General features: G+C 37.9%; 1 protein-coding gene across 2 annotated transcripts in view; it reads right to left on the bottom strand.

Annotated features, from left to right (window-relative positions):
* The window catches only part of LOC129227302 (tolloid-like protein 2), a 209,626-nt gene extending 195,675 nt beyond the window's left edge, over positions 1 to 13,951 (bottom strand). For both annotated transcript variants that reach the window (XM_054861841.1, XM_054861842.1), the window contains exon 1: positions 13,840 to 13,951. In XM_054861841.1, the coding sequence (XP_054717816.1) occupies positions 13,840 to 13,906 (67 nt within the window). In that variant the 5' untranslated portion in view covers positions 13,907 to 13,951. The remainder of the gene's footprint in view (positions 1 to 13,839) is intronic.
* Positions 13,952 to 17,553: the final 3,602 nt, after the last annotated feature.

The following is a 17,553-nucleotide window of genomic DNA, read 5'->3' as shown; positions in this document are numbered from 1 at the left end:
CATTTGTGTTGTATTCGTTAAGCAAACCTAATTCTCGCAAATGCTTACGCATGTTTTGAGACAGATGAAAAAAACACCCTTGCAAATCAACATTTGGAAAGACGTCCTTCGCAGCTGTATGAAAGGCTTTTTCATAGTCGCAAAGTATTGAGGTGGGTTTCAAGTTTGGTTCTGCTTCCTTCAATAATTCAAACATTCTGACATATGTGATACGTTGTTTGTTCGGAAGGAACGCGTACAGTATAGGATGAACTTCTCCGTGTTTTTTTACCAAAATGGTATACACTTGTTGAAAGAGATTTGGAGCTATACTGAAAGTACCATCGGCATACCATATCTCAGAATTAAGTAAATGCTGCAGCCAGCTTGCCCTCCGAATATTAAAATGTGATCAGGACTAGATCCACTGTCGCACAACAAAAAATTTTCTTGAACTCCTGGATGAGGAACATATGTTTTATAATCATCTGGAATTACTAGTGTCCGTAAATCTGTTGGATTTGAAGGTGCGTTCGTGACTAAATTCCGTTTTCGTTGAATTATTTTTCTTATCGCACATACATGCGGAACGACAGCAAGGCTACCCTGGGATACTGCTGTTAAGCATTGATTCATGACAGTAGTAGGTGACTCCAAAGTCTCTGCCGCTCTCTTTTTAATGTTGCTTTTGAGTAGAGCAACCTCAACTTGTACTGAAGACTCCTCATGGGAATGCTCATTCAGTTGCTTCAACACGATGCCGGCCTTGGTATGGAGCCTTGCTTTGCAGCGATCTTTCTTTTCGCAACGCCAAAATTTCATCTCCATATCACTTGAGCTTGTTTTGTCAAAAATATATAGGAAGCCATTGTGAGCAAATTTTTCCTTCTCACGTTTTGTTAGTATATTCTTAGCCATGCTTTAGTCACGTAAACTTCCCCTTCGACAGAGTAATAAGCAACAAGCAATGCTACCACCACTCACCACATGGTCTGTACAAACATTGTGTTGCCAAACCCTCAAAATATTTCCTCCTAAATTCGTCAGCATATCCCTAAAAACCCTAAATGCAATTGGATAATTGTATTTGACGTCACGCCACAGAGAAAAGTCACAAGTGGCAATAACGATCACATGACCTTTGCTAATGCTAAGAAAAAATATTTTCCACACCTGGAATCGAATTACCGTTTGTCTGAAAGCAGCGGATACAAAAGGCTTTGCTATCTCTTCCACTTTTCTGCAATGTCCGATAGCTCCCCTCCCCCTCCAAATAACAAACATTTTTTCCTCAACCCTCTCTTTTCTTCCAACTCTATCCTTCACACCCCCCTCTCGCCTGTCCGTCAATTCTGAGAAAAACTCCTCAGCTGAACACTGATAAATGCATACTCATTGCCCCCCTCCCTCCCCTAGCTCCGAGCTGCAAAATGCTGAAAATAGGCTGCTCTTATTAAAAGAAAATGTCGTTGTCAAACTGTTGCATTACTAAAAGTCACTGGATTTATTTTCAATATTTTTGAACAGCTCGTTTAGAGATCGGTAGCGCCGCAACGGCCGCGCCGAATCGGCGGCGCCGAAATGGGTTTCGCACCGAAACGGCCGCGCCAAAACGGCGGCGCCGAAACGGCCGCGCCGAATAGTCCCATTCCGATATAAGAGAATAGGCGTTGATGTTAAAGCCTCCTTCAGTCGTAGAAATGCATCTTCGCATTCTTTGGACCATTCAAACTTTTGCTTGCTCTCCGTCAGCTTATGCAAAGGTCGTGCAATGTTAGGAAACAACCCTTCACAAACTTCCTGTAGTACGTGCAGAGCCCCAGGAAACTTCGCAGCTGATGGATGTTTCCGGGACGACTCCAACTCTTAACTGCAGATGCCTTTTCTGGATCGGTTTGTACACCCTCAAAAGAGTTGATATGACCAAGGTAGTTAACTTCCCGCGGAAGACATTACATTTGGACGGGCTTAACTTCAGATTGGCTTCCTTCAGTTTTTGCAGCACCTTCCTAAGATTAGCCAGATGTTCTTCGAAGTTGCGCCCCACGATGATGATATCGTCTAAATAGACCAGACAGGATTCGTAGGAGAGTCCTCTTAACACTGTCTATATAAGACGCTCGAACGTAGCTGGTGTATTGCAGAGGTCGAAGGGCATCACTTTAAACTGCCATAAGCCTTGTCCAGTTGTAAACGCCGTCTTCTCTCGGTCATCAGGATGTATCTCTACTTGCCAGTAGCCGCTCTTGAAGTCCAGGGTCGAAAACCACTTATGTCCGGGAAGAGTGTCCAAGGTGTCGTCTATCCGTGGAAGAGGGTAACTGTCGTTCTTGGTGATTTCATTCAGCCGTCGATAATCGACACAAAATCTAGTGGAGCCATCTTTCTTTCGGACCAAGACGATGGGAGAGGCCCAAGGACTGGACGAGGGTTCGATGACGTCATTTACCTGCGTCTCTTTCAGGAGGGTCTCAACCTCTTCCTTCTTGGCGAACGGTAGTCGTCTTCGATGCTGTTTAAAAGGGGGGTGTTCTCCAGTGTAGATCCCATGCTGCGTTAAATTCGTACAGCCAACATCCTCCGATGTAGATGGAAACAGATGCTTGAAGTCTTCCACCAATTGTTCCGCAGCAGTTCTTTGATCTTTCGATAATGGCGCACTCCCAATTATCTTCGATGTCAAGGACTCAGAAGACACAGTCTCGGGGAAATTGATTCTTCTAATGAAGCTGGAGTTCAAGTTGCCAACACTTCACCTTTACGGATATTCCTTGGCCTTTAACTCACGTTGGCGAATCTCACAGGAATTACTTCCTGAGAAATATCCACAAGCATAGATGCTACCAGCACTCTTTTTGGGTTATTGCTTAAGTTGGGGTATTCAATGAGTCCAAATCGAAAACTATTGCTTTCTTCAATGGAGTCAGGTATTAATGATTCTGACCTTGAGGGAATCGATAAATCTGTTTGGGCTATTATTTGATGAGCGGATTTTACATCACTTTCTGCGTTGAAAATGGCTATGTCTTCTCTCATCGAGTGCAGTTCATTAGTCTTGAAGTACAGGGTGAAGTCATATTTCTTTAAGAAGTCCAATCCGAGAATGAGGGGGTCCGTAATGTCAGCGACGAATGCCGTATGATGCTGGGTGGCATTCCCAAACACTATTTCCAAGGACACTTTACCTTCAATCTCGATTTTGTCACCTGTCACAGTCTGGAGACTTACGCGTGGCGATGTCCACAACAGTTTCAATCCAAATTCACGAGCCACATCTGAACTAATGATTATCACATTGGCTCCAGTGTCGACAATCAGTTTGCAGGGATTCCCATTTACGTGTGCGTAAATGAAAAGTCCATTACTGCCACTACTAGAAGAGGAAATCTGCAGAGCTCTGGTGGTGGTGATTTCCTTCCCTCGCGTAGCTTGGCGAGCCGGACAACTCCTTCGCAGGTGCCCTTCACTACCGCATTTCCAGCACTTCTGCTCTTGTTTCTTTTGGGCTGTTATGCTGTTCAGATGTCTTGCCAAGTCACTGAGTTGTCTCTCAAGTTCACCGAGGTGGGACGACCTGGAATCAGACTCATCAGCTTCCTGAGTCCGGATTAGATGGCGATCCATACGGGTTGCTTCCTGGGAGGCCTCGTATCTCATCGCATACACAACAACAGAATTCAGGTCCTTGACATCCGCCATCCGTAGAGCTTTCTAGATTTCCGGATCTCGAAACCCGTCGATGTAGTAGTTGAGCGCCAGGTTGTCTTGAACATCACAGGACAGTCGCAAAAAGCAAGATGAGACAATCTCTCGACGTCCGCCGCTAGCTCTTGCAGGCTTTCCCCGGTTTTCTGGAAACGGGACTTCAACTGGAGTCGGCTGAAATCGTTCTGTCACTTCTCACCGAAGCGAAGCTCCAACGCAGATGTGAGGGCGGCGAAATCCAGGCGCTGGCTGTCCGGAAGGGTCTGAAGAATGTCAGCTGCGTCTCCTCTCAGGGATGCTGCAAGATGGCAGAACTTGGTAGCAGAGGCCCATCCGTTCGCTTCCGCCACTATCACGAATTGAGTTTTGTAAACCTGCCACGAAGTTTTCCCATCAAATGTGGCCAGTTTAATAGACGGTCGAGCAACCGATGTAGGAGCACCAAACTGTGCAGAGCTGCTTTCCGCGGTGGCCAATCTCCTTTCCTTGTCCTTAATTATTTCTTCCTTAAATGAAGTAAATTTCTTGTCTTCTTCTTCCAACTTATTTTCCACATTGGCGATGCGTTCTTCCACAGTCACAAATTTTTCTTCCAGAGCATTGATTTTATCTCCCATGGCGGTTAGTTGATTCTCCATCATGGTTTTCATCGACTTGAGGTCACTTTTCATTTCATCTTTATTTGTAGTAATTTTAGCAGTTAAATCACTATTTAACTGTTCTTGGTTTGTCGGTATTTCTTTTTTTAATTGTTCTTGATTTGCAGTAAAACTTTCAGTCAAATCACTTTCTACAGAGTTGATTGCGTCAAGAAGTTGTTTTAATTGATCATCCATTGCGCGAGTAATCACCATAAAAATAAAGTCCAAATTCAAACAGTCTTTATGAAAATATGTCCAAGGTCACACTTATACCAAGAAAGGCCTGAAGAAGCCCCACGTTGGGCGCCAAATGTTAAAGGTTCCGGTGCGACTTCCAACTTTCTTGAAATGACGACACAGTTCTTGAGAAAACACAGGAGATTTATTTACACTATTTACAGGAAAGATCGTCAACAACTGCTAAATTAATGATCAGCAATTCAGCAAATATCACTCAACACCGTAAACTCAACGGTTACACACGTATTTACATCCAAATTAATACGAAAAACAACAGAGCGAAATGCCTCGCAATAAACAGAGCTAATACACAGAGCAAAATAAATGCTCTCAACCCAACGATTCAGTCGAGACTGCCTTTTTATCATGCGAGACGCTATTTATAGACATCGAAAGAGAACTCCCAAATATTCCACAAGATTCTCGAAAATCGTAGACCGTTATCTTTTTCTTTCCATTCACAAATTTTATTATTCAGAAATGAGGGGATCGTATACTTCAGCCGAATGTACGGGGGCTGTGTATTCATTACAAGAAACTATTTACAGGTTACGTTGCTACAATAATTTTAGATGAAAGATAATTTATTAAGCGCCAAATTTAGCTAGATTACGAAAAATTATTCACAAAAATAATTACTATTTACAGCATTTGTAACAATATTTAACCCGTTGCCAAAGGACAATAAGAAAGCCCGCTCTGCTTTTTTTTAATGAAATTTCCTACTGTGATATGTCAACTAAGAATAGATAAAACTTAGACAGTGAGAGTGAAGTCTTCATTTCTTGGAAGCAACGATTTTAGGTCCAGTGATATATTTTTCAGCAAAGTACTGCAAGGTTCACGCAAAACGGGTATTCTGTCGCCACAGTTGAACCATGTGACCGGATCGGTGCTTTAGGTTTCCCTAACCAAATGATCAGAAAGTACCGTACCCAGCAACATTTGTTTCTCGGCTGAAATCCATCTAAGTTTTGGCACCAATGTCAAGAATACTTAAAAGATTATCCAACTAATCAGTACATTATTAAAAGAAAAGATTATGTAATTTTAAGATGAAACAAATTTTATTTTCGTCCAGATAAATTACAACAGGGTTGTTCTGTATATACACAAAAGATCAGTGCAGTGGAAGATCATTATCTTTGGTGTGAAGAACAAATTAGGCAATATATAAAGTTTAAAAAGTTTTCGTTCAAAAGATCAGACCACTAATCGGTCAGAGTTGGTTTCGCTCACTGATCGGCTGTATTACAGTAACGTGGTAGCTTGCCGATTTTGGCTATAAACAATAGAGTTGCGAGGTCATTTGTTTACATTTTAAAGCTGCTGTTAATGTAATTTATTGTATTTTTTGTTTATTTGGCGAAATATTTCGAATTGCAAAGAATTGTTTTTCGTTTTTAAAGAGTTTTTAGTCATATTAGTTTAAGAATGTGTTTGTTTTACATGGCAGGGGGAGGGATGAGTGATTTTCGCTTATTCAGAGAACTGTTTTTACCTTTATATATTTTTTAAACGATATCCTTTCGATTGGCTTATTCTTTTTCATATGGGGGAAGTTGCAGTGAGTTTTAGATCTAGGTAAGTAGTTACATTTTTACACTTAATATCTGAGAACGCTTTTTATCCTTTGAGTATGGCAGAAAGAAAAAAACCATCAAGTACGGGAGAGAAAAAATTAGTTAATCAAACAACTAATCAGGGCATTAGATAAATCAAGTTGTAATAAATATACGCATTCTGACACCACAGCAGCTTAAAACATTTTTTTTTTACTTATTTTTTTCAACAGAACGGTTCAAACACTTGATAGTTTAGTGAAATTTTGTAACTTTTCAATTTACAAAGTTTGAACAGAACAACGTCTGTCGGGTCCTCTTGTGTATTTATAAATATTATCAATTATCACTGCATTTGCCAATAATGTCAAGTATTTGGCAGTTTACTACAGGGTTGAAAGATGTTCGAGTTTTCGACTAGTTTTTGACATGTCATTTCAGAAACAGGTTTTTGACGTCAAAAACTGAACTCTGATTAATTTGTTTTCTGTAAAAGTTTTATATGTGTAAAAGTATTAATAAGTTCGACAGATATCATTTCATGAATATCTGTCGAACGGTATAGGCGCTATGCACTTAACAGACATCCAGAGGCACAGACTTTCAACTTTATTATTATAGTAAAGAGGATTATTCGTGTTTGATATTCTCTTACACACAAAATACAAATTTACTGAAAATAGTTATCACGTTTAGTGATCATGTGTAATCAATCGCGAATGCTCCTTTGACTGTCTCCTACATTTGACCTTTTTGTCCCTAAGCTATTTCCTGGAATCGGTCGGGAAGGGACGTTTATTCAGAGAATAAAGGGGTTGGGAGCATTGAACAGTACATATAGAATGCATAATGACAAGTCCTAGATACTTGCGGGAAGGGACGTTTATTCAGAGAATAAAGGGGTTGGGAGCATTGAACAGTACATATAGAATGCATAATGACAAGTCCTAGATACTTGCGTAGCTGCAGAAACCCCGCGACTTCGATAAGTTTTTTTAAATACTGAATCGTTAGAAAAAATACTAAATCTTAGTAAAGCACGAATGTCCATCGTTGGCCCATTCTTGTATTCTTCATTCTCATTCATCCTTGTTTCAAAAATGAGGAGCCGCTCTTAGTGTAACATCCAAATCGCAATTTTTTTTCTTTTTGCTGATTCTTGAGCATGACTGGATTTGTTGTTATTGTCATTATTATTATTACCATTATTATTATTATTATTACTGTTATTATCTCAATTTCATATCTCAGACACCTACAAAAACATCCGAACTCTTTTAATTTGAAAGTACCATACTCATACTGAAAATATTTTATGACTTTCTAAAAAAAATATGCATTTAAAAGGTATTACTCTTAATGAGCACACATGGGTTTATGCACCTGTTCTTTTGAGTTAATAAAAATAAATCCATTATTTACTAGACGTACAAAGAAGTAATATGAGGTTCACAACAGATGTTTTCTTTTTCGTTTAATACTTACGTCATTTGCTCCATGAAAAGCAGAAATATATCTTCTCTGCTTAAATAAACTATTTTTGCAAAAAAAAAAAAAAAAGTATGTGGATGTGGGAATGAAATCTATTTTAAGATAGATTTCTGAAAAAAATAAAATAAATAAATAAATATAATAAAATTATTAAAATAAATATATTTATTTATTTGTTACTCAGGGATTTTGCACCCAGGATTTGTCGGAATTAGTCAGACGGACTAGCCTTCGTTCACCAACGTTCAATCGAGACATTTATATGATTTAAGTACAGTTAAATATTCCAATTATTCTATTAAAACTATCTACAGCAAGTAAAATGTATACAATAAATAAATGTGCACAAAATATTTTTGAAAACGTTTTATACTGAGCTTTGACTTTAAATGGACTGTCAAGCTGACCAACAATAACTTCTGTTAAGGTTTCTAATGCGCTACATTAGGTCTATGATTGCGATCTTTCGCAAAGTAGCCCGTGAATTAATTTCGTGTATTTAGATACGCTGTTCGTCGCCAAAAGCTGATGTGTTGCCAAGAATGAAAATTTTAAACCAGTAACCCCTTTTCACCCTTGAAAATGGCACGGCGGATTTGTCCTGTTAAGGCAAAGGGGGGATCAGAGCAGCGGCGGAGAAGTCCTATGCGGGGAAAAGGGCGATAAAACTTGCGGCGGAGAAGTCCTGTTCCGGTATTAATTATACAGGGGTCCCCCCTCAAAACTTTTCTCGCTTTCAAATAAGGTTAAAGGTAACACTCTTTCGAGTTTCTAATTCCCAGGCAAACTAACGCCAGGGGGTAACGTGAACTACTGCCATCTGAACCGAAATATCGTTGGATTGTTGACATGTCTCACCTCAAAAAACTTACACTATAGCCCTTAATAAAAAAAAGTTTATTTTTTTTTTAACCTAAATAAAAAAAAATACAGTGAGTGGATTCACTTTTCTGGTTTGGCATAAAGTCATTACTGGATGTAAGCAAGTTGAACCTTATCGGAAGTATAATATTCAGTCAGATAGGGGGTCCGGGGGTTTCTCCCCCGTAAAAATTTTGAAATTGTAGCTATAAAAACACAGTTTTAGACATTAATTGGGAAGGTTTAGTGGCACCGATTAGAACAATTGGTCCCTCCCCGGTATTTTTTTTCGAAATTGAAATATCAAAAAAGTACTTGTAGATACTCTTCTGTTATGTAAAGGAGAGTGGGCTGGTTTGGGGACTCTCCCCAAAACGTTTTCAAAAAAGAAGTTCTAAAACAGTTTTAAACTATCTGTGGTAATGTTAAGTAGATAAGAGATTCGGGAGGTGTCCCTCTGAAAATTTTCGTAAATAAAGTCTTAAAATTGCGATTTCAGGCTATCTATGGTTAGGGGACAGGCATTTTTCGGAAATTAAAGCTCTAAAATTGCACTTGTAGCCGCCTTTCCTGATGTGAGGGAAAGGAGTTTTCAGAAGCACTCCTCAGATTTTTTTTCCGAGATTACAGCCTGAAAACCAAATTTAAGACAATCTTTAATGATTTTGATGAGAGTGGGGGAAGGGAGAGGGGCGCTCCACTTAAATGTTCCACTTAAATGCTGTTGATTAAGAAACGCAATTTTGATAGATCTTTGGTAATGTTAGTGGAAGGAGAAGTTCGGTGGCATTCCCCTGGCAATTTTCCAAATTGAAGCTCCAAAAAGGCAATTGCAGATTGTCTTTGATTCAGTTAAGAGGAGGGAAGGTTCAGGGGCTCTCCCCATAAATTTTTTTAAATTGCAGTGCTAGGAACTCAGTTTTAGATAACTCTTAATGGCAAAGAGGGCGTTTTTTGAGCGTTACAGTTTAGGAGCTCACCTGGAAGTTTACCGAAATTGAAGTCACATATCCAAAAAAAGATGGGTCACGCACAAATTCACTATAACATGTTTTTCGGAACTCCTCAAAATTGATTCAGCTATTCAGCACACATCGAAATTCAGAACTCGAAAATTTTCACGAATGTAATACTTCCTTCTATAACATTTCAGATACAAAAGACAAAAATGATTTTAGAAAAATAATTAAAATACCTTAAGAACAAACTGAGAGAGAATGAACAGTCGGGGCCCATTCCTTTCTGATTCAAGGAACCCCGTAAAATTTGAATGGGCCCCGACTGTTGATCCTTCTCTTTTGCTTTTGAATTTATGATTTGTCTTATCTGTGTACGGTTATAAAACTATTTCAACAGTGTAGTTATTCAGTAGTACTTAATAACATTCTAAATTACTGGGCTTATACATTTTTCTTTTTAGTTTTTTTGGTTCTTACGCAGTCGGGTTTTTTGTTTTTATTTAATAATTTTTTATTTTTATTTAACAATTTTTTATTTTACTCCTTTTAGCTAATTTTCATCGACTTAGTTATTATGATTATAAGACGGTACATTTCGCAAGCTTGTTATTTCATTGAGACTGTTTGTATCGTGAGTTTTATTTAGTTACTTGCGGTGGTCTAAACTACTGATAATTAGTCCCTCTAGGGACCTAACTCGACTTAAAGCTACATGTGCTTGACCTTCGGCAAAAATGTGAGAACTTAAGTCAACTACAGCTTTATAAACAGCATGTATAACTCATGATGACGCGAAATCAGAAATGTTCGTCAGTCAAATCTTTCTCGCAAAACTAAAAAAATCCTCTCAAGAAAGTACACGTTGCGAAACTCAGTCCCTTGAATCAAGGCAAAAACAAATGCAACATATGTTAGAGATGAAAATCGAATTAGTAGATTTTCTTTCTTTTGGTGCTTATTGCCCGGGTTTATTTTGATGAGGACTACAATCTAAGTGTCTTGCCATCGTTACGCATAATATATTTTTATTACACTATAGAATACATATAAAGAACACATGAAAGAATTTACATCAGAAATAGGGGAAAGTACATCTGGAGCGAGGGTGTCTTGACCCACCGCGTCAAATGGGAGAAACAATCGCTTAGACCACTCGGCTATTGAGACCCTAATTCGTAGACTTAATAAACAAAAAATTGAGGCAGCGAAAACTACTTGCATTTGTCGCACGCAGGTAGCGTGCGACACAGTGTGCAGCACCAACGTGCGCCGATCCAGAACTGACAAAATATGGCAACTGGTTAGGGCCGTGGTAGCCCGATCGGTAGAGTGTTGGATTCGGGGCCGGAGTGTCCTCAATTCGAACCTCGATGGTCGAAGATCCACCGTCGTCATTAAAGGGGACTGGGCGACGTTAAATATGCTCATAATCTCAATGTGTTTCAAGTGAAACGGTACCTCCGGGGGTGCTACCACCAGGTAGCTATTAGCTCCTGGTCTAGTTCTAAATTCTCATTAACTGTTCGATCCGGTGATGGTGCTGCCATCTATCGGTATAAAAAATAATGGAGGCAAGGCACTTCGTATGCAGTCTTCGACATAAATACAGTTGTAGTCCGTTGTGACTCGGAATCGGAAATCGTATGGCAACTGGTTGTTGATCTGGTGAATTTTGATTACTGTCATGTGTTTAGTGACACTCCCAAGGTTAGGACAAATCGACTGACGTAAGAAATACCAAAATTGGCCAAGACGTTTAGCCTGTAGATCGCCACATAGGAACAGATAAACACATACATAGACTGATAAACACATTACCCTCCCTTGCGTCGCGCACGCGCAGTCGAGTAAAAAGAGACACGGCTAATAAATTTTGGCATGTGTACGCCAAAAATGTAATATTTATATATGTAGGGGAGAGTGGCCCAAAGCAGGTAGGTTTTCGAATAACGCTTAAAAATTTCAGTTTTTGGATTTTAATCGCAACAATTTTGGTCTTATTTCCTAGCAGGGTTCTTGAACTTAAAAATAAAAGGTGATTTTTGTATTATTTAAAACCCAATATTTATTTATTATCAAACTTAACAAACATGTGAGAAACCCGCTTTGAACCTACCGCTAAGCTCAAAGCGGGTTCATTGCGGTTTGGTACATTTTCCAATCAAATGTGAAGTTATAAATGATTAAAATAGTTGACTAGCTACCTGCCATTATATAGAAAAATATAAAACAGTTGCACTCATCCAATTTCAAGTCAGTACACTTATTTATAAAACATAAAGAAATAACTGAGTTAATTAATAGACAAATTAATTGCTAACCTAAAGAATAACTTTTTGAAGTTGTACTTATACTATTGATAGAGAAAATCTAAGTCAGCACACGAGTCAAGAAATTTTAAATAAATATTTGACTAAATTCTATACCCGCTTTGCCCAAAGACACGTTTTTTATTTCAATAATTATAACCTTAAATTAATAATTAAAAAAAACGGAATGACCATCGTAGTTTTTATAGGTTGATAGTGTCAGAATATTGACAATAAAAAAAGTAAGCTGGTCTTCGACTAATCACAAGTTACAAAACATCTTTTTTTTTTTAAGGTATAATTTTTTTTTATTTTAAGCCTGGTTGCGCCATGCCTCTTGCACACTGATACTAACCCGGATTCGTCACCGCTAACACACCATGGGAGTGGGGGGGGGCATACGAAGACCTACCCACTTTGGGCCCCCTTCCCCTATTTCTTGTTGAATAAGTTTAAATATTTTTTTCCTTCCAAAAATCAAAAATTTCATGTTCCAAGAAAAACTTCTGGAAAAAAATCCCCTCCAAAAATTTTGCTGGCGCAACTTGCGCCATAATCCCTCCCTGTGGTCACCCCTGTAATTATAGATTAGGCAATGGCTTATCCATTTTTAAATATGCCTATTTCATACATTTACAAAAAAGGAAGAGGACTCTAAAATGGTAATATTGAAGATGATATCGAAGGGTTGGTACGAAATGTTTCGCTAACTTGAACTAAACGATTTTAAATATAGAACCTTCTTTTCCTTCTATTTTCATGGAACTCTTGAATCTGGATCAACAACAGCGACCTAAGTCATAAAATAACGGGGAAAAAAGAGAAGAAATAACAGGATAAAAATGAAATTGTGATTGTTAGAGTCTAGATTTTATGCACTAAAAAATAGTAAAATATACTTGAGAATACGCACTAAAAGTTTTAAAATATGCCCTTATAACACCGTACGGCAAAAAAAAAAAAAAAAAAAACTTCAAAATGCTTCTGATATAATTCTTGCTGATTCTTACGCAAATTGACCGTCTGAATCCAAATATGACCACCTTTTCCCCCTTTTACATTGTCTTATAATTATTGTTACTAGATTTTGCTTACTATCTGTACATAATTGGTATCTTAAGTTTAGTTTTTAATGATTTGTAGGAGAATGACGAGTCACAGTTATTGTAGTCATTGTAAGATAAATTATATTTTAAATAATTCTACTTTACTCTTTAGCGATGTATGTTTATAGAAAATGACTTTTTTTTTTTTTTGTTTTAGAAACTGTCGTATGCAATAGCTATAAATAATAATCTTGACACGTATATTCTTTTATTTTCTAATACCATGAAATTGTTAAAACGAACATTTGTTAAATTTACCTATTCCAAACTGATATGCATCCTTATTGAAACATCTTCATTTATTTTCAGTTTTATTTGCAATTGTATTGATCGCTAATTTTATTTTCTGGAATTCAAAATTAGAAGTGTAGAACATCAATTTAATTTTAAATTTATGACTTTTATCCTTGTTAGTGGAAAAAATAAGAAAAATGTAAATTACAGTCCACTCGTATCGCCTAAATATTTGAATTTATACGAAATTTTTAAATAATTATAAAAAAATATTCATTTATATTTCAAATTAATGAAATGCTTTTAAAAATAATACATTTTGGCAGAACTAATTCGCAATCTTATTGGCAACTTTTTTCTCTGCCCAAGCCATTCGGTCAAGAAGTTCTCGCCAAACAGGGAAGAGGTTACCAAATCATCCACGCAGATTTCAGTTCCAACGGGGGTAGACAAATTTTCTGCTTCGCTAGTCTTGGTTTAGTTGAAGAGCTTCCTCCCCCAATGGGGTGCGTGCGATCTCTGGTCAGCCCAAAGAAAAATCCCTTTTAAAATCCCTACCACAGCGTCCCCCTTTCTAAATAAGAAGCGAGTTTATCAACTATTCATATTGACTGTCCGAGGCAAGAATTCGCGGAGGCGAAATATGGTATGAACCTTTTAGTGCGCTACCGGCACTTCAAGTAGACTTGTGCCCCAGCAAATACAAAACTTAAAAAATGTACTATTCTCGCTAAAAAGACTGATTTTCTTACTTGACTTTGCTGTTGCATGAAATCCTGTTTTTTGAACGCTAGAATCCGTCAGAAACACCAATTTCATCCTGTTGCTTGGACTGGATAGCTTTATGTTTCTCAAAATCCCACAAAATTTGCTGCTCAATACCCACTGATTGGTGTTCGAGTTTTGCTCTGTGAGGAAGAAATAAAAGTTAATGTTAAAGAGTGATCAACATTCATTTTTTGGACAATGTGTTATACTAACAAAAGGAAAAGTAACTACTTCCAGAAAGCTAGTACAAGAAATATTTTCTATTTGGGTAAATCAGATGGTGGATAAATACTTAAGTGCAATTTCGTTTTCAGAAATTCATAGAATAATCAACAACTGTGCAACATTGGCACATACAGGGTGTCCAGGAAAGCAAGCCCTGACAACATTTCAATTATTGATGTAAGCAATTAAGTTTTAAAAACTGAAACGTTAATTTTACTTAGTTATAAGCAACCTCTTTGGAAACTCAAGTCTTGCACTGTTAAAACTACAGGTTGCGTTTGGCACATTTCAGGGGTGAAAAGCTTGTTCACCAGCGGCACCTTATACGTAGCCGAAATGTTACCCTTAACTTGGATGAAAAACTGGCACCCTTAACCCCAGCGTGCCCCGCGCGTGAAAAGATAGCACCCTAGGAGTGTATAATAGCGCCCTCACTTTTCCCTATTGCAGATTTTAATATTCAGTTCTCGCAGCTAGGGTGCCCCCCCCCCCCCCACCGAAATATAAATAGTCCTTCACGTGTTACGCGGGGAGGCTGTGGGGGGGGGGACTGGTGGTTGGGGTGCTGCCCTCAATATAAGACCTTGAAAAACCAATAATTTTTAAAAACACCCCCTTGACTGACGCAGTCTGCGCCATAACCCACTACTCCTCCCAACCCTCCCTCCGTTTGGCAAACACCCATTACTTTGGGTCTTATTGGAATAAATAGCTAGAACTTTTTTATCCAAATGGCCGATGGCTGTTGCAGTAGTGTATGTTTCCCCTAAAAACGTAATGCACCCCCATCAGGTAATGGGATGAGGGTGCTCCGCCTCCAAAAAAAATAATAAAAAACTAAAATTTTTCAAAAACAAATCTTAAAAACATGAAGTCTGCGCCACCCGCTCAAATACCCCCCCCCCCCCCGTAAACCACACTGCTTTTGGTTTTATTGGAATAAATAGCTTGAACTTTTTTTTATCCAGATGGCCGATGGCAGTTCCTTACTGCAGAATTACTAGCGGAATGTTTCCCCTTAAATAGGAATTCCCCCACTCATGTTAGGGGTTGGGGGCATTCTCCCCCTTTCCTCCCAAAACACATCATGCAAACTAAAACTTTTCAAAAACAAGCTTTAAAAATATGAAGTCTATGCCACTCGCTCAACCTCTCCCCCCCCCCCCCCCACCATAGGCCACACTTCGTTTGGTTTTTTTGTAATAAATTGTTTTTTCCCCAGACAGCCAATGCATGTTCCCTATTGCATTTACTTGCTGAAGGGGATGCCCCCCCCCCCTTAAATAGAAAATCACCCCCTCAGGTTATAAGGGGCGGGGCATCTCCCTCCAAAAAAAAACATTATAAAATCTAAAGTCTTTTAAAAACATGCCTTAAAAATTTGAAGTCTGCACCATGACCCACTCTACTCCCCCCCCCCCTATTAACCACTACTTTAGTTCTTACTGGAATGAATTGTTCGAATTTTTTTATCCAGAAGGCCTATTGCTGTTCCCTATTGCAGATCTTAACGTAGTTTAGTTTATTGTTGTAGTTATTGTAGGAGATGCTTCCCCCCCCCCCAAAAAAAATGAACCTTTTAAAAACTTTTAAATTTAAAATTATCTCTTCACATGAAATACTTATTCGGTCCAAGATGTTAATAATCACTTACTAATTTATTGGTTAAGGTAAAATCCGGTTAACATGAATTAATTATCGTGGTCTTAGGAATTTCCCATTAACGAGGTTTGACTGGAACAGGAAATTCCTTAATTGACTGTGATCAACCACTGGTCCCACGGTGAACTGAATTCTACTTCATGGTGGTCCGAAACAATTATTCTGAATGCTGGTCAATGCATAAAAACTTTTTATTACCAAATGCAAACCAAAGGGCAAATTTGCAGAAAGTTGAAAGTATAGAACGCGCTGTAAAGGAAATTGTACATAAAAATAAACAAACAAGCAAGGTTTACAGGTTTCTCCCAATAGGCCATTGGTAAAGAGTCGAATTTTTAAACAATATGCTTAGATTTTTAAACCCCCGTCGCTGATTTTGTATTTTCCCATATGGTGTATTTTCTAAACCTAATCTGATGCAATATGTAAACTCGGAGTTGTAAAGTTTTTTGAAACACATATTAATTTTTAGTACTTTGGATTATTTCTTTCAATAGAACTTCAATTATCCAAACTCCTACTATTCGAATTTCTTTCAGAATTTCAGAAAAAAAGTAAGATTCATTTTAAGAAAACAATAAACAATGTGATTGCTCAAAGAAAAAAAAAACGGTTGAAAGAGGCAAGATAGCAATAAATATTATACATTATGTGTTTTGGAAAAACAATGAATCTATTTTCCCAATGCAAAAAGATGTGAGCAATCTTTTTGCGTTTAAAAAGGAGTTCCTCGAAACACCAAAATACGTGTACGCAATCCTAGTAGTTATTTTATGCTTTAAGCGTTGTTTTTTTTTTTTTTTTTTTTTTTTTTGTAGAATGATTATAAGATAAACTTTGTTTCGGGAAAAGTGAAGGACTTCGTTTACTTATGATACTTCCACGCAGAGACGACCAGAACTTAAATTTTTGGGTGGGGAAAGCTTTTTCATTTGATGAGTTGTACTGAATGATAAACTATTAGTATGAACACAAACATACATCTAATAAGAAGAGACATTAAAAATCATTATTTTTTTAAAAGGAAAGTTCACGAAGTAATCTCCAAATTTATTGAATCGTCAGATTTGACTGTTTTTTTTTTTTTTTTGGCGTCCTTTGAATTTATTCCCCCCCCCCCCCCCCCGCCTCCCACTGCAGCAGCACCGTCGACCGGCCTCACGGTGCTGCTCCTCTAGCGAAAACCGTCTCCAGGTTGCGTCCATATCCTACACACACGCGGACACATACACACACACATACACACCAACACACACACATATACACACACACTCATGCCTGCACACACAGACACAAACAAGCGTACATACACACACACTCGTGATTGCGAAAATCATAATTTGAATTCCAAATGTCAAAATTCAATTTTTTTTTTTTTTGAAAATTTTCTGCTTATGTTAGAATCTGTTTGGTGTATTTTATATTTTTTCATCTTGAATATATTTTTCAGAATTTAAACAAGCAGCTATAAATAAATATCTTTAAAAAAACTTAAATTGTAATGCATCGCAACATCGTCATGTAAGGTTAGCGATGTAGCACGAGGTAGAAATTCCTACATTGCCCAGTCCAACTGGATATAACAGAGCTGTTGTATATCATTGCGGTAATTTTTAAGAAAATAATGTATGCAAAATTATAGGATAAATGAAAACTTATTTACAACATGTCAGGATCCGCGCTAAGGACTCGCCACCGCGCCAAAAGTCGAAAATTCAACGAAAGAAACTGATTTGGCATAACTCTTGACAAACGGAAAGTTATCGAATTTTTTCATAAAAGATTGAAAAAAAGATTTTTCCCTCGATCCT

This window comes from Uloborus diversus, chromosome 8 (genome assembly GCF_026930045.1).
Source record: "Uloborus diversus isolate 005 chromosome 8, Udiv.v.3.1, whole genome shotgun sequence".
NCBI classification, from domain to species: Eukaryota; Metazoa; Arthropoda; class Arachnida; order Araneae; family Uloboridae; genus Uloborus; species Uloborus diversus.
Note: the sequence above shows the minus strand (reverse complement) of the source record. Positions and strands in the feature narration are given on the sequence as shown.